The sequence below is a fragment of the Martes martes genome, assembly GCF_963455335.1.
Source record: "Martes martes genome assembly, chromosome: 2".
NCBI classification, from domain to species: domain Eukaryota; kingdom Metazoa; phylum Chordata; class Mammalia; order Carnivora; family Mustelidae; genus Martes; species Martes martes.
Window position 1 is genome coordinate 94,680,479 of NC_137889.1, and position 26,724 is coordinate 94,707,202.

The window sequence follows — 26,724 nt, forward strand, 5'->3', positions numbered from 1 at the left end:
GCTTTGCATAAACATGTAATATTTAGTGCCTCCTGCAAAGGGAACAAGTTTAATTTAGTTAAGCCACAAGGTTGAGTGAAAAACAGCATGTTGCTGTTATTGTTTAGTCAATTAAATTGTCCTCTGTGCTCGTAGGAACTGTTCCACATTTATTACCAGTGAGATACATGCTCTGGCAATTTCTTTGCTTCCGATTGTCTTATATTTAGCACATCTGAAGATTTAAGGACAAATGATGGAAGACATGGTGATAAATTGTCAGGCTTTTCTAAAGATTCAGAAGTTCTAAAGTTCCTGCCAGTGACAGATGGTCTGTCCTTACTCATCGCTTGTCTTCCTGACAGGGCTTGATTTTTTTCCCCCTTTTTTGCTCAATTCCTTTAAAATAAGCTCAACTTCTTGGGAGGCAGGGTAGTCTCATTTGTTATAACTATGTGCTTTGTATCAGAGTCGAAGCAACTCTATATGAACATGCCCCATGCTCCTTTACATGACTAATATACACATGTCTAGCGATAAGAGAGAAGCATGGGGTAAGAAGGAGAGGAGGAGCAGATTATGAAGGAAAATCCATATTTCCTTTCTGTTATTTTGAATACCAAACATACAGGAGTCCCCATTGGATGGTTTTTTTCTTGCTGACTTGCCCAAGTATAATGCTGACTGAATAGCTCCAGAATAATATGATTTTTAGAGGCGTGTTTCTTATTGTTATGGTAATAAAACTTTTATTAAATTCTAGGGTCTTCAATATTTCATAGCAATCTAAAATTTCTTGAAATTTTGGATTAAGAAATACAATTAGTGTTTACTAACTTGCTAGACACTTATAAGAATCCACGGAATGAGAACACACAACTATAACAATAATGAGCTCAGATATAAAATAGGGTCCTGGTGAAAAAAGGGGAAAAAAAACCCAATCAATTGCTTAATCTATTTCATTGGCTTCAGATATGTTTACTGCTGAAAAAGGAGATGAGATACTTAGGTAAGGAAGATGGGGAAAGGAAACAATTTTCCCTCTTTGTGTTCTAATGTAACAGTGAAAATAAATATAAAGGTTTAAAAAATTCTAGGATATCTTACAATCACTTCTTAATATTTTATCCAGAAGTAATTCAGTCCTTCACATTAGTAATGCTGCTAGTCTGATACAGCGTTCCTGAGACTGAGGTATATCAGGTGGAAAGGGACTAATATTACTAAAAAAATAGAAAAATTATCAGATGATTTGATTTGGCTTTACAATATCTAGGTGCCTTTTGTTATCCACACAAATTTCTGTGAGTTTCTTTTTTATTTAAATATGTTTCTCCTAAGAATATTCATTATGTGTTAGCTCAATGTGATGATATGTGGAAAGCATAAACCACATTATCGCTCCCTCTTTTCTTTTAACTTGGTTGTCATTTTACTTTTCTGAAGGAGATGCATATATATACAAACTCACATGCTATATGCTAGTATAGGTATAGTAATATATTTTATTTTTATCTGTACAATATATCTATTCTGGTCATTTAAGTGAAAGAACTCAAAGCCTACCAGGTTTCCAAAGTCTAGGTTATTGAAGTGCCTGTCATCTTTTCTGCCCCCTTGTAAATGCTTCTTCCATTTCCAGATATCAGTTACCATTTTAATTGGTAGCTTTTTCGTATCACTTACTTTTAGTGACACTCAGTTATGAAAAAAATCAGATAACTCATGCCAGCTCATTGTTTATGCATAAAGTTGTTAACATAAACCTAAGGAAAGTATATTCCTCCTCAGATGACGAATGGGAGCATTAGCATTTTGTGTACAACATACCAATAGAAAAGCTTCAGAGTTTCTTTATAACAGGGTGCCACCTTACTACATGGATTTGAGTTGTGTACACCTATTTTGGTATGTAATAAAAGGGACAGACATATTACCTTTTCCTTCTTAAGTACCTTTCTGGCATAATTTGTTTTCCTTCCCCAAAGAATACTGGGTTCATGAAAAAAGGCCTGAATATTCGACATTTGTGAAAAGGCCAACAAATATTGCATGGTCTTGAAACCATGCCTTTATAAAATCACAGGATTTAAAATTACTCTAATGAGCTATTTATTAAAATTTATTAAGGTTAGAAAAAGGTGCATAGCTAAGATTAATAAAAATGCATTACATTAGATAAAATAGGCTAAATTACTCTAACAGGGAGACCCAAAATGTAATGTGTCAAGAGGTTTATTTCTGGGTTAGCACAGTACCACATCAGGTAGTAGGAGAGGAATAGGGTCTGTTCCAAGAATTTAAGCTGTTGTAGTAAATGATTTATTTCCTTATCTGCAGTAATATGCTAATAATCTCTTTCCTTGTTTCAAATTGATACTTTGAAATGGCTTATGTATCATACTCATGAGTGAAATTAAAGACAGGAGTGAAAGAAGATAATCTCCCTGCTGACCCTAAGCAAAGGAGGGTGGTAGAATTAATAGAACCATGGCCTTAGACGAGATACTCACCTTTCTCCTCTACGGAAACGCGAGACTGAGCCTGTACTTCTACGCTGTGCCATGCTTTTGCCTGAAAGTTTGTTTCAGGTCAGAGTGTGAAAAATGAATAGGAAAATGGTCCAGACAAATTATCAGTAAGTTACCACTGCAACCTTTACCTTCTACCTCTTTCATAAGTGCTGTTGTACAAGACAGCTTCTCATTTAAGAAGGTCCACAGGTTAATGAAGGGTTCTAAGAGCCCAGATGTTGCCTAATCTGTCCAAATGGTACAGATTATCGACATGAAGACAATTTAAGCTAAACTGAGCCATCTCCTCACTCTACTGCTGATGTTGTTTCAGTAGGTTCTTTCAATCTATATTTTGGCTTTCATTTCTCTTTGACTTCTAGCTATTACCGTATTTCGGTCATTTTTTTAAGTCATGGGCTTTTAGAAAAAATATATTTCACTCTATTTAACTGGAGAACTATTTTCTTCATATCAGAATCTCTGGTTTGTATTTCTTTAAATTCTTAGAGTCCCTGCTTATTTTCTAACACTTTTTATTGCTAATAAATTAATGATTGATTTGTCTAAGATGATTAAAGAAATATAATCACAAAATTAGAAATAAGTGCTGGCCTTAATGGTATAAAGTGATTTCTAAAACTGAAAACTGCCAGAGTCATATTTTCTACATTATTTTGCATATAAATGGAAAATATATGTATTTCAAAAAATGATGATAATAATGATATAACTTAAAAATAAATAGCATCTTCACTTGTATGATAATGTATTATCTATATACTTCAATAAATTCATAGGGACCGATGTGATACATACTGAAATAGTACAAAATTTATACCAAAATTAAAAGGAAAAAAATACTGAAAATAACTACATCCTTTCAGAAAACATTGAGTCATACAAGAAATATATTTCCAGTTGGAATTCTCATGATTCAGTGCATCTTTCAATAGTCATTTCTCAGTTGGAAAAAGAAAAACCAGCAAAACAATCACCGTATTATAACAACTCCTTGATAGTTATTAGAAAGCATCTTCATTTAAAACCCAATCTGTGGGCATTATTGCTGAAAATATGAGAATAATCTTTTATAAAATAGTGTCACCTGTTATATGCCTGTATGCCCCATGGCATGAATCATAAAAACATATCTTAAAATATGTATAAGATTGGTTAGAATGGAAAGCAATACAAAAGCTACCTCTAACATACTGTGTCCCCCCCCACACCCCCCACACACACACTTGTGTGCGACCAAGCTTACGTTTTTTAGCTCAAGCCAAGAATCATTTAGAATCAATTTATTCAAAGTCAGTCAGTCAAGATTGCGACCTATATATTGTTTGTTTTTCCTTTTGCATAAGTTGTGTTTATGTAATTAGCAAGCTAAAAGCTACTGAAGTTATCCACCCACAACTTAATGTTAATATAATCTTTATTGCTTTTAGTTTTTACATTCAGACAATTTTACAATTGGATCTCCTTAGAGAACACAGCACAAAGTGTTTCAGAACACAGAGCAGTTTGCTTTAAGAAAATAAATAAAAAGCATTTACAAAGGGAAATAGCAGAAGATAAGAATGTTAGAGCCAGACTGTAGAAATAGAATAGAAAGCCACCGAACTTTACTTGAAATAGGAAATGTGATTTGAACTACCAGTTAAATCACTATGTGGTATTATTTATTTTTTCAGTTGAAACCTATTTTTCTAGGCTTGTGATGAATTTTATTTTCAAACTTAATTAGCAAGTCTACAGTGCATCTTGAACACAAAAGCTTCTGTGGTGTTCGGCTAACAGTTTTACATCTTTAATTTAATAACAAAGATCTTTCTAACATGTGATATGGGTTTTGTTTTTGTTTTTGTTTTTGTTTTTCTCTGCCATTTGCAAGTATATTCATTTGGTTTGGTTTGTTTTTCACTATTAATGCTGACTGATAGCTGGTTTGTTTTCTGTTCTAGGTTGTGGAGACTAATTTGGTTGCTTTTGACTGTCACTGGATCATTATAAATGAGGTAACACCAACTAAACCTTATTGTCAACTTTGGGTCCTGTTTTCATACAGTGAGTCACAGCATTTCCTATGGCCTTGGAATCCCAAGAGGAAATAGAACACAAAGTAAACTTTGAGCTTCCTGACTGGATGCTAACTAAAAATAGAATAAGGAGTTTTAAAAAATTATAAATGGCTTTGTATGAATAAGATAAATGGAGATCATCTTCCCACTGAGTATCTTTTAGTCTTTTCTGCTGGCATACACTGACTGCTTCGGGAAATCATCTTTATACAAAGTACAGTTCTTCTTTGTAAGCAAAGTGAATTCCTCCCAGTGGAGTACTTGTATTCCATTTATATTTTAATGTTGTTTCTAGAACTTTTATATCCACCCTCCTTAGACGAGGTTTAAATAGTTCAGCATGTGAATATGAATAAAAAATAGATATTTTTTTCTTTTCATGATGAAATACAACTATTTTAAAATCTACCAAGTTGTCAAATGCCTTATGAAAGTTTATTGATTTTTGTAAAAACAATACAAAGATTAAAAATACATTACAACATAAGAACTCTGTGAGATAAATCGTTCCATTGGCACCTACCAGTAGGAATTGGAAAGGATAATAAGCAGATCAGTCATGGACAAATAATGAGATCACATGAATTTGTCCTCAACAAGTCTTGGTATTCATGTCATATCTATTACTTATGAATAAAAAGAATGCACTATTTATCTGTTAGCTGTGTTACTATGGATATATAATATAATCACCCTGTGTCATTTGTACAGTAAGTATAATAACATTTACTTTATAAGCTCATTATAAAAATTAAGTGAGATCTTATCTTATACTCTTAACATATGCTGACAAATGACACTCAAAAATGGTACTATGGTAATGATTATATTACACTAAAGTCCACAGATCAGTTTCCCACATGTTAATGTGTTGAATACTAAACATTATTCTATGAAGCAATGAGGGAATGAAATTCATAGAGGGTAAATGATTTTACACAGAAAAATAAAAATAATTCAAAGTTTCAAGTTGTGTCTTCTACACATTGGTAGAATTTTGGCACCATTCTTTTTTTTTTTTTAACAATAATTAACATATTGCATCATATTAGTTTTAGGTATATAACACAAAGATTATATAAATGTGAATTTAGATATATATAAATTTGTATATATAAATGTATACATATATATATATGCATACACTTAAAATGACTACCACAATTAGTTACCATATATAACCATACAAAGCTAATCTTTTTTTCTTGTAAAGAGAACTTTTAAGATTTGCTCTCATATCAGCTTTCAAATATGCAATATGATTTTACTGACTATAGTCACCATGCTATATATTATGTCTCCATGAATTATTTATTTTATAGCTAGAAGTTTGTATTTCTTTTCCTTTAAAAAAAAAATTATTTGAGAGAGAGACAGAAATAGTAACAGGGAGAATGAGTGGGGAGAAGAGGGAGAAGCAGGTTCCCCACTGAGCAGGGACCCTGACACAGGGCTTGATCCCATGACCCTGGGATCATGACCTGAACCACAGGCAGATACTAACCAACTGAGCCAGCCAGGCACCCCTGAAGTTTGTATTTCTTAATCCCCATTACCCATTACCCCATCCTAATCCTCCTCTCCTCTGGCTCCCACCAATATGTTCTCTGTATCTATTAGTTTTACTCAGTTTTGCTTTTTCATTTTTTTTTTTTTATTTTTAAGATTTCACATGTGAGTGAAGTCATAAGGTATTTGTCTTTCTCTGAGTTTCATTTAGTGTAATACCCTTATGGTTTATTCATGTTGTTGAGAATGCAAGATTTCATTATCTTTTAAAGCTGAGTAGAATTCCATTCTGTATGTGTGTGTCTCTGTGTGTGTATGTGTCCATTTATCCATTGATGGACACTTAGGTTGCTTCTATATTATGATTACTGTAAGCAATGCTGTAATAAAACGGGGTGGTGCTTATATCTTTTCAAATTAGTGTTTTTGTTTTCTTTTAATAAATATCCAAAAATGGAATTGCTGGATCATATGGTATTTTTTTTTTAATTTTTTGAGGAAACAACATACTGTTTTTCATAGGGGCTGTACCAGTATATATTCCTACCAACACTGCACAAAATTTCCCTTTTCTCCATATCCTCCCAATTCTTATTATTTCTTATCTTTTTGATAATATCTATTCTAACAGGTGTGAGGTGACAGAGGTGATTTTGATTTGCCTTTCATTGATGATTAGTGATATGGAGCATCTTTTTGTGTGCTTGTTGGCCATCTTTATGTCTACTGTGAAAAAAAGTTTGTTTAGATCCTCTGCCCATTTTCAGATTCGTTTTTTGGAATTGAGATGTTCAAGTTCTATATATATATTTATATTTAAAAAATATATATATATATATGATTCATGTATTTACTTTGGTGGGGGCACACGACTAGGGGGAGGAGCAGAGGGAGAGTATCTTCAAGCAGACTCCCCATTGAGTGCAGAGACTGGCAACAGGGTTCCATCTCACAACCCATGAGATCATGACCCCAGCCGAAAACAAGAGTCCAACACTTAACTGACTGAGCTACACAGGTGTCCCTCTTTACATATTTTGGATATTAACCCCTTATTAGATATATGATTTGCAAATACCTCCTCCCATTCAAAAGGTTGCTTTTTCATTTTGTTGATGGTTTCCTTCACTGTGCAGAAGTTTTGTTTGCTTTGTTTTTGTTTTTAGTTTGAAGTAGTCCTAATTTCTTAATTTTTTGATTTTGTTGCCCTAGCCTTGGAGTCAAATACAAAGTCATGGCCAAGACTTATATCTGAAAGCTTGCCACCCTTTTTTCCCTCCCTTCCCCCCACGAGCCCCAGCCTTGCCTCTCAAATTCCTCGTATCAGAGAGATCATATGGTAATTGCTTTCTCTGATTGACTTATTTCACTTAACACAATACCTTCTAATTCCACCCACATCAATGCAAATGGCAAAATTTCAGGTTTTTGATGGCTGCATAGTATTCCTTTGTATATATAAATGAAACAAGATGGGATTGGGGAGGGAGAAAAACCATAAGAGACTCAATCTCAGAAAAAAAACTGACAGCTACTGGGGGGTTTGGGGGGAGGGATAGGGTGGTTGGGTTATGGACATTGGAGAGGGTATGTGCTATGGTGAATGGTGTAAGACTGATGATTCACAGACATGTTGGGGCAAATAATACATTATATGTTAATAAAATAAAACAAAAACAAAAACAAAAAAGAATATAGGTAGTTTCTAAGCTGAAAGATAGATGTATGGGGCTCATTATTTCCCTCTACTTTTATATATTTTCAAAATTTTATAATAAACATTTTTTCTTAAGTAGTTTAAAAAAACTGAAAAAAAAATAAAAGCTTTCCAACTTGTTTTCTTATAGGAGCTTAATGGTTTTAGGTCTTACATTCAAATCTTTAACCCATTTTAAGTTAATTCTTGTGCATGGTATAAGACTCTAATTTCATTCTTTTGTATGGCTGTCCGATTTTCCCAACACCATTTATTTTGGACTGTCTTGTCTGTTGTATACTCTTGGCTCTTTGTTCTAAATTAACTGACTGACCATAAATGCCTGGGTTTCTTTCTGGGCTATCTAATGTGTTCCACTGATCTATGTGTCTGTTTTTATGCAAGTACCATATCGTTTTGACTACTGTTGCTTTGGAATATAGTTTGAAATCGGAGAGTATGATGTCTCTAAGTTTGTTCTTCTTTTTCAAGGTTGTTTTGGCTATTCAGGATCCTTTGTGTTTCCATACAAATTTTAGGACTGTTTGTTCTATTTATGTGAAAATGCCATTGGGATTTTGATAGGGATTGCAAGGATTTTATAGATTGCCTTGGGTAATATGGACATTTTAACAATATTAATTCTTCCACTACATCAGCATGAAATACATTTTCATTTAGTTGTGCTTCTTCAATTTATGTTTTCCATATCTTATAGTTTGGAGTATACAGGTCTTTCACTTCCACAGTTAAATTTGTTTCTCGATATTTCATTCTTTTTAAGCAGTTGTGAGTGGGATTGTTTTCTTAATTTCTCCTTCTGTTTTTGCAGCAACCCATAGATTTTGGTATGTTACAGTTCCATTTTCATTTGTTCATTCCCTTATATGTAACAAGTTCTTTTTCTCTCTTTTTTTTTTTTTTTTAAGATTCTCTTATTAGCTTTATGTTTTGAAATTTAATTATAAGTTGTCTTGGTGTGGTTGTCTTTGGGTTCCTCTTCTTTTTTCACTTTCTGGACTAATTGGATCTGAATGTGTATTTCCTGCCCCAGGTTAGGGAAGTTTTCAGCCATTATTTCTTCAAATAAGTTTTTTTGTCCCTTTCTCACCCCTTCTCCTTTTGGGTCTTCTCTGATGCAAATTTGTTCAGTTTGATTTTGTTTCATAGGTTCCTTAAGTTATCTTTGGTTTTTAATTAGTTCTCTTTTTGCTGCTCTGACTGCATGAGTTCTACTGCCTTATCTTCAAGATAACTGATCCTTTCTTCTGCTTCATCTAGTGTGCTGTTGAAGCTTTCCAGTGTATTCTTCAGTTGAATTATTGTGTTCTTCAGCTCTATGACTTCTGTTGGTATTTTCTTATATTTTTTATCTCTCTTTGAAGTTCTCAGTTTTTATTTATCTTCTCCTGAGTTTGGTGAGCATCTTTATGACCATCACTTTGAACTCTTTATCAAATAAATTAAATATCTCTGTTTCATTAAGGTTTTTTTCTGGGGTTTTGTGATATTCTTTTGTTTGGAATATATTCTTCTGTTTCTTCATTTTGCTTGACTATGTCTGTTACTATGTATTGTATAGCTTTCTCTCCCAGTCTTGCATGAGTGGATTCGTGTAGAAGATGAACCTTCATTCAACTCTGCCCTAGTTCTTAGTTGCCCGTGGAACCTTTGTGATTGTCTAAGCAACCTGATTTTTCTTCATCAGTCCCAGTTGTTAAAGTTGTGCCAAATCCTGCCATGTTCCAAAGGGAGGGATCCCAATTATCACCTAGTTTCATGCTGATTCGAAGCCAGATGCTCAGGCACCAATTTTTAAAGGATGAAAATACATACAGTTCTGTAGGACCACAATTGTAAGCCCTGCTGGCATCCAGACCAGTCCATGTAGAGGGGCTCCCTTGCTGACAGTTGTAAAATTTGGGGTTTCAGACAAATGTATAAGCTTCTTTCTTGAAGGTACTGACAAGCTGTAGTGAAGCAAGGGAGAGCACAAAGATGGCAACATCTGGCCCACGTAGCCTCTGTGTATGTGGCAATCCTGAAACCTGTCTCTCGGACTAAAATTCCAGGACAAGTAAAATAGGCTTTCTTCACAGGAAAATGTAGGTATTTCAGTCTATTCTCTGTGCTATGACCTGGGGATGGTAACCTGCCAAGAACTGTCTCTTTGATTGTTTCAGTCCCATGGGGCCCAGGAATGCAACGCCCCTGGACTTCAGAGCCAACTGCTCAGAGGGTGTCTCGTGTGTGGACTATGTGTGTTTGCTGGTTTTAACAGGGTCACAGGTTAATGTGAGGCTAAGGCATGCCTGCCGGCTTTAGTGGGACCACAGGAGAGTGCAGGGCTGAGACACACCTGACAGCACTAGCAAGGAAGAGTGACAGTGCAAAAATGGTGGCCACCAGCACCTTCATCTCCAGAGAGAGGCCAACAGGTCCCTGCCCTTCTGGCAGATAAATTAAGATTAGCAAATGAATTTCTTTCAAATATACTCTAGGTGATTTTCAAACTGCCGCTTTTGCACTTGGTCCTGAGGTGAATGAGTGTGTGTGTACACCCTTTAAAAATGGAAACTCAGTTCCCTACAGCCCTTTGGGGCTCCTAGATGTAAGCCCCATTAGTTTCCAAAGCCAGACACTTTGGGGGCTTATCTCTCCATTGTAGGTCCTAAGGTTTGGGATGCCTGAGGTGGGCCATAGACCCCTTGCTTATCAGAGAGAAGCTCTGTATTTGTGAGATCCATCTCAACTGTGTGTCACTATGCTGGGGGTGGGCTTTTTGGCAAGAACACTTCTCTGCCTCTCCTACCCGTATTGATATAGCTCTTTAATTTTTTGTTGTGGGGTAACTGCTCAGCTGATTTCCAGTAATTTTTCAGAAGGGATTGTTCCATATGCAGCTGTTGATTCAATGTGTCCAAGTGAGAAGGTGAATTCAGAATATTCCTATACTACCTATTAATTAATTTATTTATCTATTTATGTTTTCATTTAAACTTAGTTGATGCACAGTATTGCATTAGTTTCAGGTGTATGATATAGTGATTCAACAAATATGTTACGCAAGTTTAGCTATCTTTTGTTATCTTACAGCACTGTTATAATATCATTGACTATATTTCTTATAGTGTCCCTTTTAATCTCATGACTTATCCATTCCATAACTAGAAATCTGCACCTTCCTCTCTCCTTCACCCATTTTGCCCATCTCCCCAACCCCCATCTCTCTGGCAACCATTAGTTTCTTCTCTATAGGTCTGATACTGCCTTTTATTTGTTTGCTTATTCATTTGATGTTTGTTTTGTTTTTAGATGCCACATTTGAGTGAAATTATATGGTCTTTATCAGTCTACATATTTCACTTAGCAAATACCCTCTAGGTTCATCTATGTTGTTGCAGATAGCACAATCCTATTTTTAAAATTATATTTATTAAAATATAATATATTATTTGCCCCAGGGGTACAGGTCTGTGAATCATCAGGCTTACATATTTCACAGCACTCACCATAGCACATACCCTCCCCAATGTCCATAACCCAACAACCCTATCCCAATCCCCCACCCCCCAACAACCCTCAGTTGTTTTGTGAGATTAAGAGTCTATTATGGTTTGTCTCCCTCCAGATCCCATCTTGTTTCATTTTTTCCTTCCCTCTGCCCCACAATCCCCCTCCCTGCCTCTCAAATTCCTCATATCAGAGAGATCATATGATAGTTGTCTTTCTCTGATTGATTTATTTCTCTCAGTATAATACCCTCTAGTTCCATCCACATCATTGCAAATGGCAAAGTTTCATTTCTTTGGATGGCTGCATAGTATTCCATTGTATATATATACCACATCTTCTTTATCCATTCATCTGTTGATGGACATCTAGGTTCTTTCCTTAGTTTGGCTGTTGTGGACATTGCTGCTATACCATTCAGGTGCATGTGCCCCTTTGGATCACTACATTTGTATCTTTAGGATAAGTACCTAGTAGTGCGATTGGTGGGTCATAGGGTAGCTCTATTTTCAACTTTTTGAGGAACCTCCATGCTGTTTTCCAGAGTGGCTGCACCAGTTTGCGTTCCCACCAACAGTGTAGGAGGGTTCCCCTTTCTCTGCATCCTCGCCAGCATCTGTCATTTCCTGACTTGTTAATTTTAGCCATTCTGACTGGTGAGAGGTGGTATCTCATTGTGGTTTTGAGTTGTATTTCCCTGATGCCGAGTGATGTGCAGCACTTTTTCATGTATCTGTTGGCCATCTGGATGTCTTCTTTGCAGAACTATCTGTCCATGTCCTCTGCCCATTTCTTGATTGGATTATTTGTTCTTTGGGTATTGAGTTTGATAAGTTCTTTATAGATTTTGGATACTAGCCCTTTATCTGATATGTCATTTTTAAATATCTTCTCCCATTCTGTAAGTTGTCTTTTGGTTTTGTTGACTGTTCCCTTTGCTGTGCAAAAGCTTTTGATCTTGATGAAGTCCCAATAGTTCATTTTTGCCCTTGCTTCCCTTGCCTCCCTTGCCTCCCTTGCCTTTGGTGATGTTTCTAGGAAGAAGTTGCTGTGGCTGAGGTCAAGGACGTTGCTTCCTGTGTTCTCCTCAAGGATTTTGAGAGGTTTCTGTCACACACTGAGGTCTTTCATTCATGTTAGTCTACTTTTGTGTGTGGTATAAGGAAATTGTCCAGTTTCATCCTTCTGCATGTGGCTGTCCAATTTTTCCAACACCATTTGTTGAAGATGCTATCTTTTTTCCATTGGACATTCTTTCCTGCTTTGTCAAAGGCTAGTTGACCATGGAGTTGAGGGTCCATTTCTGGGCTCTCTATTTTGTTCCATTGATCTATGTGTCTGTTTTTGTACCAGTACCATACTGTCTTCATGATTACAGCTTTGTAATAGAGCTTAAAGTCTGGAATTGTGAGGCCACCAATACTGACTTTCTTTTTCAACATTCCTCTGGCTATTCGGGGTCTTTTTTGGTTCCATATAAGTTTTAGAATTATTTGTTCTATTTATTTGAAAAAAATTGATTGTATTTTGATAGGAATTGCATTAAATGTGTAGATTGCTTTAGGGAGCATAGACATTTTCATAATATTTGTTCTTCCAATCCATGAGCATGGAATATTTTTCCATTTCTTTGTGCCTTCCTCAATTTCTTTCATGAGTACTTTATAGTTTTCTGAGTACAGATTCTTTGTATCTTTAGTTAGGTTTATTCTTAGGTATCTTATGGTTTTGGATGCATTTATAAATGGGATCAACTCCTTAATTTCTCTTTCTTCTGTCTTGCTGTTGGTGTATAGAAATGCAACTGATTTCCGTGAATTGATTTTATATCCTGACTACTGAATTCCGGTATGAGTTCTGGCAGTTTTGGAATGGAGTCTTTTGGGTTTTCCACATAAAGTATCATATTATCTGCAAAGAGTGAGAGTTTGACTTTTTCTTTGCTGATTCAGTTGCCTTTTATTTCTTTTTGTTGTCTGATTGCCGAGGCTAGGACTTCTAGTAATATGTTGAAGAGCAGTGGTGATAATTGGTATCCCTGCCATGTTCCTGACCTTAGGGGAAAACTTCTCAGTTTTTCCCCATTAAGAATGATATTTGCTGTGGGTTTTTCATAGATGGCTTTGATGATTTTGAAGTATGTACCCTCTATGCCTACACTGTAAAGAGTTTTGATCAAGAAATGATGCTGTACTTTGTCAAATGCTTTTTCAGCATCTATTGAGAGTTTTATATGGTTTTTATTCTTTCTTTTATTAATGTACTCTATCATATTAATTTATTTGTGGATGTTGAACCAACCTTGCAGCCCAGGAATAAATCTCACTTGGTTGTGGTGAATAATCCTTTTAATGTACTGTTTAATCCTATTGGGTAGTATTTTGGTGGGAATTTTCGCATCCGTGTTCATCAAGGATATTGGTCTGTAATTCTTCTCTTTGATGGGGTCTTTGTCTGGTTTTGTGATGAAGGTAATGCTGGCCTCATGAAATGAGTTTGGAAGTTCTCCTTCCATATCTATTTTTTGGAGCAGTTTCGGGAGAATAGGTATTAATTCTTCTTTAAATATTTGATAGAATTCCCCTGGGAAGCTGTCTGGCCCTGGGCTCTTCTTTGTTGGGGAATTTTTGATGAGTGCTTCAATCTCCTCAGTGGTTATGGTTCTGTTCAGGTTTTATTTCTTCCTGGTTCAGCTGTGGTAGTTTATATGTCTCTGGGAATGCATGCATTTCTTCCAGATTGTCAAATTTGCTGGCATATAGTTGCTCATAATATGTTCTTATAATTGTTTGCATTTGGTGTTGGTTGTGATCTCTCCTCTTTCATTCATGATTTTATTTATTTGGGCCCTTTCTCCTTTCTTTCTGATAAGTCTGGCCAGGGGGTTATCAATTATTAATTCTTTCAAAGAACCAGCTCCTAGTTTCATTGATTTGTTCTACTGTTTTTTTGGTTCCTATTTCATTAATTTCTGCTCTGATCTTTATGATTTCTCTTCTCCTGGTGGGTCTAGGCTTTCTTTGCTGTTCTTTCTCCAGCTCCTTTAGGTATAGGGTTAGGTTGTGTACTTGAGACCTTTCTTGTTTCTTGAGAAAGGCTTGTATCACTATATACTTTCTTCTCAGGACTGCCTTTGCTGTGTCCCAAATATTTTGAACATTTGTGTTTTCATTTTCATTTTTTCCATGAGTTTTTTTCAATTCTTAATTTCCTAGTTGACCCATTCATTCTTTAGTAAGATGCTCTTTAGCCTCCGTGTATTTGAGTTTTTCCCAACTTTCCTCTTGTGATTGAGTTCTAGCTTCAGAGCATTGTGGTCTGAAAATATGCAGAGAATGATCCCAATCTTTTAGTACTGGTTGATTAAGGATTAATTAAACCAATTAATACTTAGAATCATTAAACTAAAATGTCCATTCCCTTCTCTTCTTTGATAATATTACATAGGGGACCCATTAATTATTTTTTTTTCCATATCCAACAATTAAACTTCTAACAACATGCATGAATCTTAAAAGTGTGGACCCACATAGAGCTTCTGGAACACCAAGAGTCATCTATCTACTGCTTCTGTGTCTATTAGTGCTATGGGAGAAATCACTCCTTCATATCATACAGAGGAAGTCTGAGGAGACTAGGGTGTATTTCATTAGTGACAAAAATATTAAGGAAATAATAACACTTTCTATTTTAGTATAGATTTCATAAACATTAAGACTCTTTTTAAACTTACATTTAAGTTTATTTCATAAAATATTAGAAGGAAAATGTCTTTAAATGTATGTTCGGCAAGTTGGACCACTATTTTGCAAATAAAACATCCACACAAACAAAGCAATTTAACCAGCAAATCAATCACTAAATGTTAAGCGAATGGAAGACCACAATTCTGTTTTTCCTCCTTCATACTTGGATTTTCTACCGGAAGCTGTCATAACTTTATAACTTCACCTTTACCATTACTGAAACTCTTGTGTCCTTTTTACATGCAGCCCTTCTTACTAGTCCTTGAACAGAGCTGTCATTTCTTTGGGGCAGGTCAATACCACCTAACTTCTGAAAAATCTGATGTTCACAGCCCACAGTTTATATCTGTTATTATTTTTACCTAAACTAGGTTCAAACATGTTTCCTGTATTTTCATTCCTAGGAAAAATCATCATTATCCATATATCTGCAGTCAACATTCTTCTAAGTGATTCCATTTAGTTACCTCATTTTCTCTGAGATACAAAATATGCCTTTGGAGACTTAACTCTTAGTACTTTTACTTTGTTTATCAGTTGCTTATACAAATTTATAATGAATGAATTAAATTTATCCTAGTTTCCATAAAAGAAGAAACATCTATTTCTCAAATTTGCTAAGAAGTTAACAAACTCTAGAAGTAGTAACAACAACAGCAAAAATCTAACTATGCAAATGCCCATTTGACTGAATGTGGAAAACATGAATCTGTCTAGTTTGGTTTGCATAGCTACTATTTTGTTGCTAATTTTAAAATGGGTTGCAAACATTTATTTAATCTATTGCACCAATAGTTTCTTAAAGAGGTACTATAAATCAAAGCTGGCACTGTGCATCATGATACAAATTGATGTACGAACTTGAAAACAATATATTTTTTTCATTTGCAATAAGTGTGCTATAATAATGAGAGGCTGTGTTACCTCATATGGTATAATCAATCATATGTTAGTAGTTGGTAATGGTATTTATCTTCTCCCTGCAATCAGTGACTCTAGCTCAGAACAGCCTTTCCATATAAGTATTGTCATCCCCCTAGGGTCATGAAACAGATGGCCTCACACTTTATTTAAGTTTTACAAAAGTTAGAAATTCAGATAGAAAGATATGCATTGTCTAGAGATGCAGGAAACATCATGCTATAAGCACCCTCTATCCTTTGATAACATTGAACCCGACCTTTGGTGTCCTGACTTCTTGTTTAAATAATTTAAGGTAATTGCTGCAATTCAGTATTGCAGTTAAAAAGAAGTTGTTGTTTAGATTTAAAAAGCCTATATGTGTAAAGGATGTTGTTCATTTTTCCTAGTTTAGTGATTAATTGAACTGCTCACTACTAATCTCTCAAGCAGAAAGTTACCATTCTGCTACATTTCCTGCTGGTATATAGCCTACAGTTGGTTTTGCTCCATATTTCAACATTATGTTTGTGTAATTATTTCACGTTAATATTAAACTTTGTGGAAGCATGAAAGGATCATCTTTGCTAAAGCATGAAGAATATAAACATCAGCAAAAGCAACAACAGAAAATATAATCTTTTCAAACTACGCCACTTGGTACACTGCTTAATGGCATTACTAAAATCTGGCTTATTTGATAGTGTTGAAGTTATGAAAGCATCCCAGTTTCCACACTTAAAATTTCAGGTATCTATCTTTAGGAGGTAGTTTGGTGAAGTCCTGCCATTACTTCATTTGTTCGTTCATTTTTAAATTTATGAACATTTAGCAAATACCTATGATGAGACAGAAACTTTATTAGATGCTGAGATTTAAAAAAAGGGGAAAAAAAGAGAAAAGAAGGGAATCTCTTCCAAAATAGTTTATACAGTAGAGATGGGCATCTGATCTAATGGATTTTGAGAGTCTTTCCTTCCCTGGAATTCATTATTTTAAACCTATGCTGATACACCACAAAGATTTGGGAGTGATTGAATTCTCCTAAAAGATTTGTTCTGGGAAGTGGTTGTTTCTGGATGGAGTTGTAACAAAGTTTTAGCTTTCCTCTTCTTCTCTCTTACACAGTTCAGGGTTCACCTTGTACTAAACTATTACAGCAAACGGAATAGGAATATTTTAACTTGACTATTAATAATTTTTTATTACCTGTGTAAGTTATTTTTTGGGAAAAAAAGACTGTATGCCTTATTCCTAAAGAAGTGTACATATATATATACATATACCTGTGTATATATATGTGTATGTGTATATATACATGTTAGATATAATAAAACATATTTTTTCACTTTTATTACATTATTAATTCTTAATTCAGAAATATACTCATTCATATAGAGAATACAGAAAGAACAAACAATTTTGTTATTCAACCTCTTTAAATTCTTTAAAAGTCAGAAAATTTCTGTATATCTTTATAGAGATTAGCATAATTTTGTGGTACTGGAGGCTTGAGAGAATGAGTGTTTGAACTGGTTCTAGATTTTTAAAAAATCTGATGATTTGCACATTTTTTAAAGTTCAGAGTCTTAGAACAATGTAGATTCTAATAGATTATACAATAGCTTCATATTTTATTATAGTAGTTTATTTATGGATTTTTTTTTCATTTAAAAGAGTATCTTTAAAATAGAGTAAATATTCATTTGACTTTCAGTGTTTACATAGCATTACATCTGCCTCTCTTGAAATGCACCTTTTGAAATGTAGAAATAAAGTTCTGTAAATATAAAATAGCTGCCTAATCAAGTTTTCATATCGCTATCAAACTATTTTTGAGATCAGGTGTCAAAACTAAAACTGCAAGTGAATTTTTTGAGACAGACTGTCTGTTAACTTCATTCAGAATGGCAGATTCTTTCCTCCCAGAAAATTACTTCCTTTTCCCTTTCCCAAATAATAATAGGCAAAATATATTCAATTTAAATTGACATTTCCTCAGATATAGCTTAGTTGCTTAGACACCTGAGAACTTCAGCTTTCAAAATCATCCCTTTTTGTGGGCTTGAAAATAGTCCACTTAAAGACTTTGGCTCATGATAGATTACTTTATTATTCCTTATAGAATCATCAATGTGTTTAATATCAGAATAATATATCTTTATAGTTCTAATTTCTATCATTCATGAATATTAATCTAAATATTTCCCATAAGGAAATGTGGATTTCTTGTATAATTACTTTAGAGAGTGTTTCTTTTGATGACATTTATAAATTCATACCATGAATTTATGAATAAAGAATATTTTGAATGAAGAGCTTGGAATTTCTCTGGTTCTTTATTTATAAAGTAAGAATCACAGTATCTGATTCAGAATGCAGTTTTTAGTAGAAAATGAGACAATAGGTGAAGTGCTTAATGTTTGTCAACTATAAAGCAGAGACTTAATATAAGTTTTTATACTAACATGCTGATTTATAGTTCATCATATGTGGGGCAGGTAGAAATGGTGCTGTTTGACAAAATATTGCTGTATCTTAGTATTACTAAAGAACAAAAGATCACATATATAACAAGACTTAGTTAACATTATGAAAAAGGTGGTAGAATCTCTCACTGTCTTTTAAATGAAAATTCCTATCTGCACAACATGGAATTAAAAAAATAAAAAAAGTAAAGACACTGAAAAGCAATATTAGTTACTTTTAAAAGGTTTCTGGTTAAATTTCAGCCTTAAAATGGAAGTTGATGAGATACTGTTTAATTCTGCTTTGTAAATAGATAATAGAGAATTAAAAAGTGACCTCCTTTTTGCCAGATAGTGTTTCTGGTGGGCTAGTGAAAGGACATAGACTAAAGGAAAAAGACAGCATTTTAAATGAGAAAAATCATTTCCTATGGTACATTGGGGATCAATTGACCAGAAATCCAGAATATTATACTGCATACAGCTGACAGGTATTATTTTATTTCCAGAAAATCTCTATTTTGTGAAGATAAAAAATAATGAATTTTAAAACTAATATATGCTTTAAATAAGAATAATATGTAATTAATCTAGAAAGGAAAAGAAGACAATTTACACCTGTAAATAATCTTTTTCTTTTTCATTACTCGTTAATAATTCTTCAGATCAAAGCCAAGAAACGCTCACCACAGTCCAAAATTTATCTTGTGTCAAATCTTTTATTTCTGCTGCCATAAGAATCTATTGAAACCGATAATATGTTAATTGCAAAGCCTTTGTTGGTTTAAAACACTCCAAATGGACACTATGAAGCACAAACTGCTTTAGTAAAGACTGCCTTAAAACTAACATTTATTCTCATCATTTCTATTCTAATTCCAGTTAGAACAGATGTTATAATATAAAAATATTATTTCATTTTTATTATTTCTACATCCATGATTGAGCCAAGTCTTAAAATTTAAGTCTGAAGTTGGGGGGGAAGGAAGTAGAAAATATGTTCCTTGACTTTGACAAATACTCATGCACAAGATAACATCAATTTGGATAAAGAAAATTGCGTTTTTTTCATTCATCTATTCTGGTTCACATAGTATAATAAAAAATGTTCCATCTTTATGAACACTTTGTTTAATCTGTTCTTTACCAAGAGAAATGTATGAATTAATACCAGTTCTAAGAAATAATTGGGAAACATTTTTTTTTAATGTCTTCTTGGTTTCTTTACTTGCTTTATTACAAAACCCCATTTTTCATTGCTAAGAACAATATATATTCCTCTTACATTGCAACTATCTTCTGGGTACTCAAAGTACCTTGAAACCCACTGATTTTATGACCTTTTTCAATGTTTAGACAAATATTTTTCCAATGTTCAACATAGTATATTAGAAAATTACTACAGATAAGGTGGGTTTAAGGCAGTTGCTCCATTTATAATTATTTAGGCATTAATGTATATAATATAAGGCACAAACAACACCTATAAATGAGCTGATCATTTTAATTAACATGTATTATTGTTTTCATTTGGATGTGTCCTAAGCACTAAGCAAATGCATTATAGTCACTAATTCCTTAACATTTACAAATAACAACTCATTAATAGTTGTCTGTTTCTATTACCGTATTAAAGCATTTCTAATAATTCCATTTCTTATCTTATAGGAAATAAATGATGTGGATGTTCAGGAACTTGTAAGAAGGTCAATTGGAAGGTTAACAATCATCCGGCAGACATTTCCAGTTCCCCAGAACATAAGTCAGCGATGTTTCCGTGGCAACCATCGAATATCTTCAACGTTGTGTGATCCAAAGGATCCATTTGCTCAGAATATGGAGGTATATTCTAAATGCTACAGTATTTCTCTCAAGGTGCTTCATTGGCCAATTATACAGAGAGCTCTTTGAGTTGTAATAGATTCAGAATGATACATGTTTGCATTTTCTGAACTATTCTCTTCCTCTAGAAATTTAGTAGGTCTGATGCAGGAGTGCTAAGAATTTCTATCGTTGATCTTGACCTCATTATAGCAAAATATATACTCATTTAATAAAAATATAACGAGTAAATGTTATTTCCTTCTCAGCAAGTGGATACATAGCATTTGCCACGGTGGAATTTGTGATTGGCATTCCTAATGCCAAATTCCAAATTATTAAATTTGCTTGACTTCTCTGGCATAACAAGGACATAGACATTTATTCTCTTTTTAAAGATTAGTCTCCAGTTTGAAGATATTCATCAAAAAATACTTAGAAATGCAAAAAATACTATGGTGCTATATAGTCCTATCCAAATCAGGTGGGATATAACTGAAAGCTTTGCTATTCAGAATACAACAAAGAATTTCAAAGTAAATAAATAAAATCTCTGAACAGCAAAATAGAGAACAGCAAGTCCCTGCAGTTTACTCGTAAGGATGTCCTTTAAATACTCACCCAGAGCCTATTTTCTTTTTCTTAAGGAAAATGCTATCAGATTTTGTTTTATTTAGTTTTATTTCCTTTGCACTGGAAATCTAAATATGTCAGTTTGAATGGGTTGTTACCAAGGCAGGCACATCGACAACAGTCCAAAGTCATAAGGAGCATTTTCTAGCAGGCAAGAGACAGAAAAAAATAATCAGATATACTAATTCAAATATCCTATCAGTGTAGGACTTTTCCAATAAAAACAACTCTGTGTCATGAAACAGCTCCTAAGGGTATAATCGTGCTATGCTGCTAACATATTAGTATTTAAACAATAACTCTGAGATAGCAACAAAGATTAAAGTCATGGTCAATTTCAGAAGTCAGAAAAAATATATATTTTAGAAAGCTATTCTTTCAAAATGTTTAATATCAAAAATGTTTTAGTGCTTAGAGATGCTCAGTTTGAACAGTTTGGAAATACACCCCTGTGAGAACTAGTTCATCCCCAGTAATACCAGATAAATAAGGTCATTTTGTAAAATGACTTCTTTTGAAAGACATCTCCACATTTTTCCTATCTTTAGTCAGTTTTGGATTTTTTAAAGATTAATTACTATTTATTCAACCACTTCGTCATATTTATCACCATTGTAAGGAGCAGCATGTATTTACCAGGACCATTGACCACAGAACTTTGTGTTCCTTACTAGCTTTAGTCTCTTTGAGACTAGGTCTCCTCCAAGATCTGGTATCATAAAATCCCATGAAGTACTCGTCTATCTTTGTTTCCTCCATCACACCTACCACACTGTTTTGCTTCTTCATAAATATTTGTTGATTTGAATGTAATTAAGGAGAAGACAATGGTTAAAGTAAGCCGCTCTGAAGCCTAAACAAGGCCTGTTTAAATTTTAATGCCAGTCTTACACATATGCTTATAATGACCCATTTTTTCATATTAATTGGTCATGAACATGATTGATATGAAAATGATAGAATTCTAAATGGAGAAAGTGGAATCATTTTGATTAAGAAAATTTTGAATTATTAGAGGTCATCTCTGTCAAAGGAAGTAATAGGAAATATACAAATTGGGAAAGCAGAAAGTAGCTACATAATATTTTAAGGCACATTCATCTAAAAGTATAATCCTACTGATTTATTAATGAGTATCTTGAAATCATGGAACAAATATTTTCTTTCTTTCTTTCTTTCTTTTTTTCTTTCTTTCTTTCTCTTCATAGCCCCAGACCTCTATACTGAGTTAAGGAAGCACCATGCCTCTTATCCCACACCTTTGTCTTCCACCTGTAAAACTCACAGATGGAAGAAAATAAGAAAATTACTTTTCTTTGAGGATTTATTACATAATGACTTCCCTATTATACATAATAGGTTTTGAGAAAATATCTAGTATATAAAAGAAAAATTGACAGAAAATTTGGTATGTGGATTTATATATATAAAAAAATTAAGAATCTAAATGCAGGGCTGTTAATTTAAGATGTTCCACTAAAAACACAACATATGATATAGAGGCTTCTCTTGGTAAAAATTTTTTCTCACTGAAGTTAGAAGAAGCAACAAGAATAATATGTTTTAAAAAATTGGAAGTAGGGGATTGCTTCAGAGACGTAACCCTCCCAACTTGGAGCCTATAAAAAACTGCAGGTAAATAGGATCACAGATTTTTATCTTATCAGCAGGGTACTATTAAAAATAACTCAGAAAAAGTAAAAGTATGAAAATATGACTCAAGTGAGCTCTAAAAATAGAGACCCAACTATTAAATAGAAACCCAAACTATAAAATCACAATAGTCAGTACAACAGGGGAGAAGAGAGTACATGTGGGTCTCGGTAGAGGTCTCTGAGCTGTTACTTAATTTAACGTACACAGAAAGAAGATTCAGATTTGTTTTGTTATAAACAAAAAACAAGCTTTCCAAACCTTTAAATTCATGCCAGAAAGACTAAAATCAAGGATGAGTTGAAGTTGCAAAATAAAGTTAAAGAAAACTTTTAGCTCTAGAGACAAAATTTGTACAATATATGAAGCGAGAAAAAAGTGAGCCATTCACTGCTTGGTGAAACTAATGTTAGGATGGCTGCTAATGGAGATAAATAGAATATTCAAATATTCAAAAATATTCAAAAATAGAAAATTTCAATTTTTTTTTTGCTTTTGTTATCTCCATCTAAGAAAAATTGTCTTCAAATTGGAAAAATTAGAGTTAAAGTTATTTTAAAAAAATAAACCGCTGGTTTATAAGGAGCAGGGTTTGGAGATGGTAAGCGTATGCTTTACTGCTTTAAAATGAGGTCTAAATAATAATTGTTTTAGAATAGTAAATAAAACAGTAGATATGATCACAATATTATAATTTAGAAACACCAGAAAAATACTTGGATAGAAGACCCAAGTACATGAAATTGGTATATTGTTCCAAGTTTCAAAAGGAAGGAAAAGGATTCTGACAGAATTTAATACACTAGAAGTTGATATTTGGATAAACTGTAGAATATATTACTAAATACATGGTTTGGGATACTTCAAATATGACAATAGGACTTCCTTAAGGATAAGCACTACCAAACTAAATCCTATTTACTAATTTTTTTAATAAAGATAGAATGTTATAAACCCATTTATTGCATATTGACTTTTAGGTGGTATTTGACCAATTTTCTTATGAAATCTTTATAGAAAGGCATTAAAAAGTCTAGATAGGTTAATGTCACACACATATTTCAATAAAGAACTTAGAAGATAGTAGTAAACATTATTTTTAGATTTAAAAAAGAAGAAAAAGATTAAAGTTAGAAATATGTGAAGTAGAAATATGTGAAAGTTTCATCTTAAAATTTATAACTTATGAGTTTCTTTAAAATTAAACATAATATTCCAAATAATTTACCAGTTAACTTTGTTTATTCTTCAAATCTTTGAACAAATTTGATATGCCTGGAACATAGCTCAGATGTATTTTGTAGCTCTGAGTACTTCTAATATCCATAACTTCTTTTAACTTCAATTTGGGAAGTATGGAACTAAAAGGATGCTCAACTATAATGATAAATATTCTACTCTTGATGTGCAAGGAACTATGGTCATCCAAAAATAGTATTCTTGGACCTTACATTTTTAATTATTTACCATTACACAAATAAAAGTGAATAATAATGCCTAACAGATTTGTAAATGACATAAAGCTAGGAGAGAAAGCTTATGCTGTGTTATATAATCAAGATTCAAATTTTTAAGATTTGCTGACTAAAAATAAATGTGAAAGTTGACATTTCAAAGAGATAAAGGATAGGTTCAAAATCATTACAAGAAGTCTGGATGGATAAGACCTGGTTTGATAGCTGTTTAAGGTTATTAAGATGAAGGCAAATTTTGTTTAAACATAGCACAATTCCTCTAAAATGGCTCTAAGCCATTTTAATGTGATCTTGGTCTCCTTAGTGGAGCATTTTGCTGAGATCAAGAGAGAATACCCCTTAGACTACTCTGCCCTAGTCAGATCACATCTGCAGTAATGTGTTGGCTCTGAGTTCTAAACTTTGAACAGAAACATCAAAAACTAAGAGGACAGAAGATAAATGATGATGAGCAGCCTAGAAGTTACACCAAATGATGAACAATTGAAGGAAAGAGGATATTTCAGGGCAAGTCATGGCTGCTGTCAAATATTAGAAGATTGTCTTATAAAGGAGGTGGGTGCTGGGGGCTCAATTAAGTCAGAAAACGAGTGTGGTGACAGTAAGATAGAGAGAAATGAATGGTCAGATGGTGGAAAAATAGAGTTTGAGATGTTAGAGGAGGTATGTGTTTAGATCCATCAAATAGTCACTCTTGTTGGTTGTGGCCAGAACAAAAGTCAAAATCATCTCAGTAGGAATTGCAGTGACTTTTTTTAATGGAGGGAGATAGTTTAGAATCACTGTGAGAGAGGAGTCAAAGACCTCATGAATACAGAGTGACCAACAGACCAACAGGTGATAGTGGAATAGGACCTCAGCATAGGAAAGAGCATGAACCTCAAAACAGAATAGGCACGTCCCTGAGAAACAATCAGAAGGGGTAATGGAAATCTCAGAGAATGTCATCACCTCCTTTCAATTCCGTAGTTCAGAAGGTGGACGTGAGAGGCAGCCATTTGTCAAGAACACCTGTCATCTCAAAGACAAGGCATTCACCTTTAGGAGCAGCATGGATGATCAAGGCACATGCCTCAGAGTTTGCAAGAGACCCTGGGCCACGGCAATGTCAAGATTAGGATGGAACACAAGTTGCCAGGTTTCTCACATCTTGACTTCTGTCAGATGTACCCGACATTAAACCTGACTTTCTTTTCTTTGTCTTCTCTTATTTGACAACTATTTATCAAAAGCCAAATGTGTGCTAGGCTCTAGGCTAAGCCAGGAGGAAATAAAGAAGAAGGGAAACAAAATTACAGAGGGGAAACATTTGGACACTATGAGCCCTATCTGGAAGGAACTCATATTCTAGTGTGAAAACCAGATTTAAAAAAAAAAAAAAATCTTACCATTACATGTTACAAATAGAAGCATGCAACATGAGCGTCACGGGAGATAAAGAAGACTGCCCAATTAGCCTGGAAACAAGTAGAGTCCTGAGAAATAGCCAGGGTAGAATTCACCTCACCTGTGACCTGCAAATTGAATATTAGAAGTTAGGTAGTTGGAGAAAGGTAAAGAGACATCAAAGAGTGCTACTCCTACCATTTCATATATATATTTAAATCAGTCAGTCAGAGGGAGAAGCCAAAGAGAGCTAAAGAGATAAGAGCAAGCAAGTTTGAGGCAGCGAAGCAAGGAAAGGTTAGAAGCAGCCAGGGTATTGCAGATTATTGAGAAAATGTCCAAAGGTTTTCCTTTCAGGTCTTCAAAGTCTAATTCAAACTGAATTTTGATTCATCAACTACTTTTATCTTCAAGTCCTCATTCATTGCAGATTTCATCCACGCCCCCTACTCTCTCTAGGAATTATCAGGCAGGGGAGGTTCAGGGAGGTGAAGGTGAGAGTTGCCTGTCCTAATATTTCCTTATAAAGAACAAACTGGTATTTCACACAGTGCATGAGAGTATGCAGTATCTCTTTATTTTGCTTTCAAGTCACATCATTTTACTTATTTATTTTATTTAAATTCAATTAATTAACTTATAACATATTATTGGTTTCGGAGGTAGAGGTCAGTGACTTATCAGTTATATATAATATCTAATGCTCGTTACATCACGAGCCTCCCTTAACATCCATGTCTCTTTAAAGAAAGGCCTGCCTTTCCTAAGTACTATGAATATAAAATGATGCTTAACAAACACAAATGATTAAGATTCACCTAGTAATGAAAGAAGACTCACAAGGCACTGTTTGGAAGTGCTTATTAACAGTTTTTCATAATATTAAACTGTCATCCCAATAGTTGAAATTTAGTGCCATTCTGTGATGGTTGCAGACAGTTTCATAAGATTCCTTAGTAATTAATTATAATTAATTATAAACAAAGGGCAATCAACATATTGTCCCCTTTGTTTTCAGGAAAAAACTGTGATAACAAGATATATTTAAAAATCTGAGGAGATTTAAATGCTTTAGGATGGATTTAACTTCCATAGCTACAGTGATTTCTCATTTTTTTTTTTACATTGTGTTTTATTTTTTCTTCAGAGAAGTAGTAATAGACCATTTAAAATCTTTTACTGACTTTGGGTGTATCTTGGTGTTTATATCTCCTAAATAATTTCTAATTTCTTCAAAAAATAAACACCTTGACAGTATGGATGGTACTTCTGGCAAGAGTTAAGTGTAAGAGTGCAATAGATCCGAGCAAAAATTTTCAGTTCATTTTTTCAATTTATATAGAAG

At 33.8% G+C, this 26,724-nt stretch overlaps 1 protein-coding gene across 3 annotated transcripts in view; it reads left to right on the plus strand.

Annotated features, from left to right (window-relative positions):
• GRID2 (glutamate ionotropic receptor delta type subunit 2) overlaps positions 1-26,724 on the plus strand; it is a gene marked incomplete at both ends in the record, with an annotated part of 1,466,807 nt that overhangs the window by 892,682 nt on the left and 547,401 nt on the right. For all 3 annotated transcript variants that reach the window (XM_080796960.1, XM_080796959.1, XM_080796961.1), the window contains 2 exons: positions 4,463-4,516; positions 20,080-20,253. In XM_080796960.1, the coding sequence (XP_080653086.1) occupies positions 4,463-4,516; positions 20,080-20,253 (228 nt within the window). The remainder of the gene's footprint in view (positions 1-4,462; positions 4,517-20,079; positions 20,254-26,724) is intronic.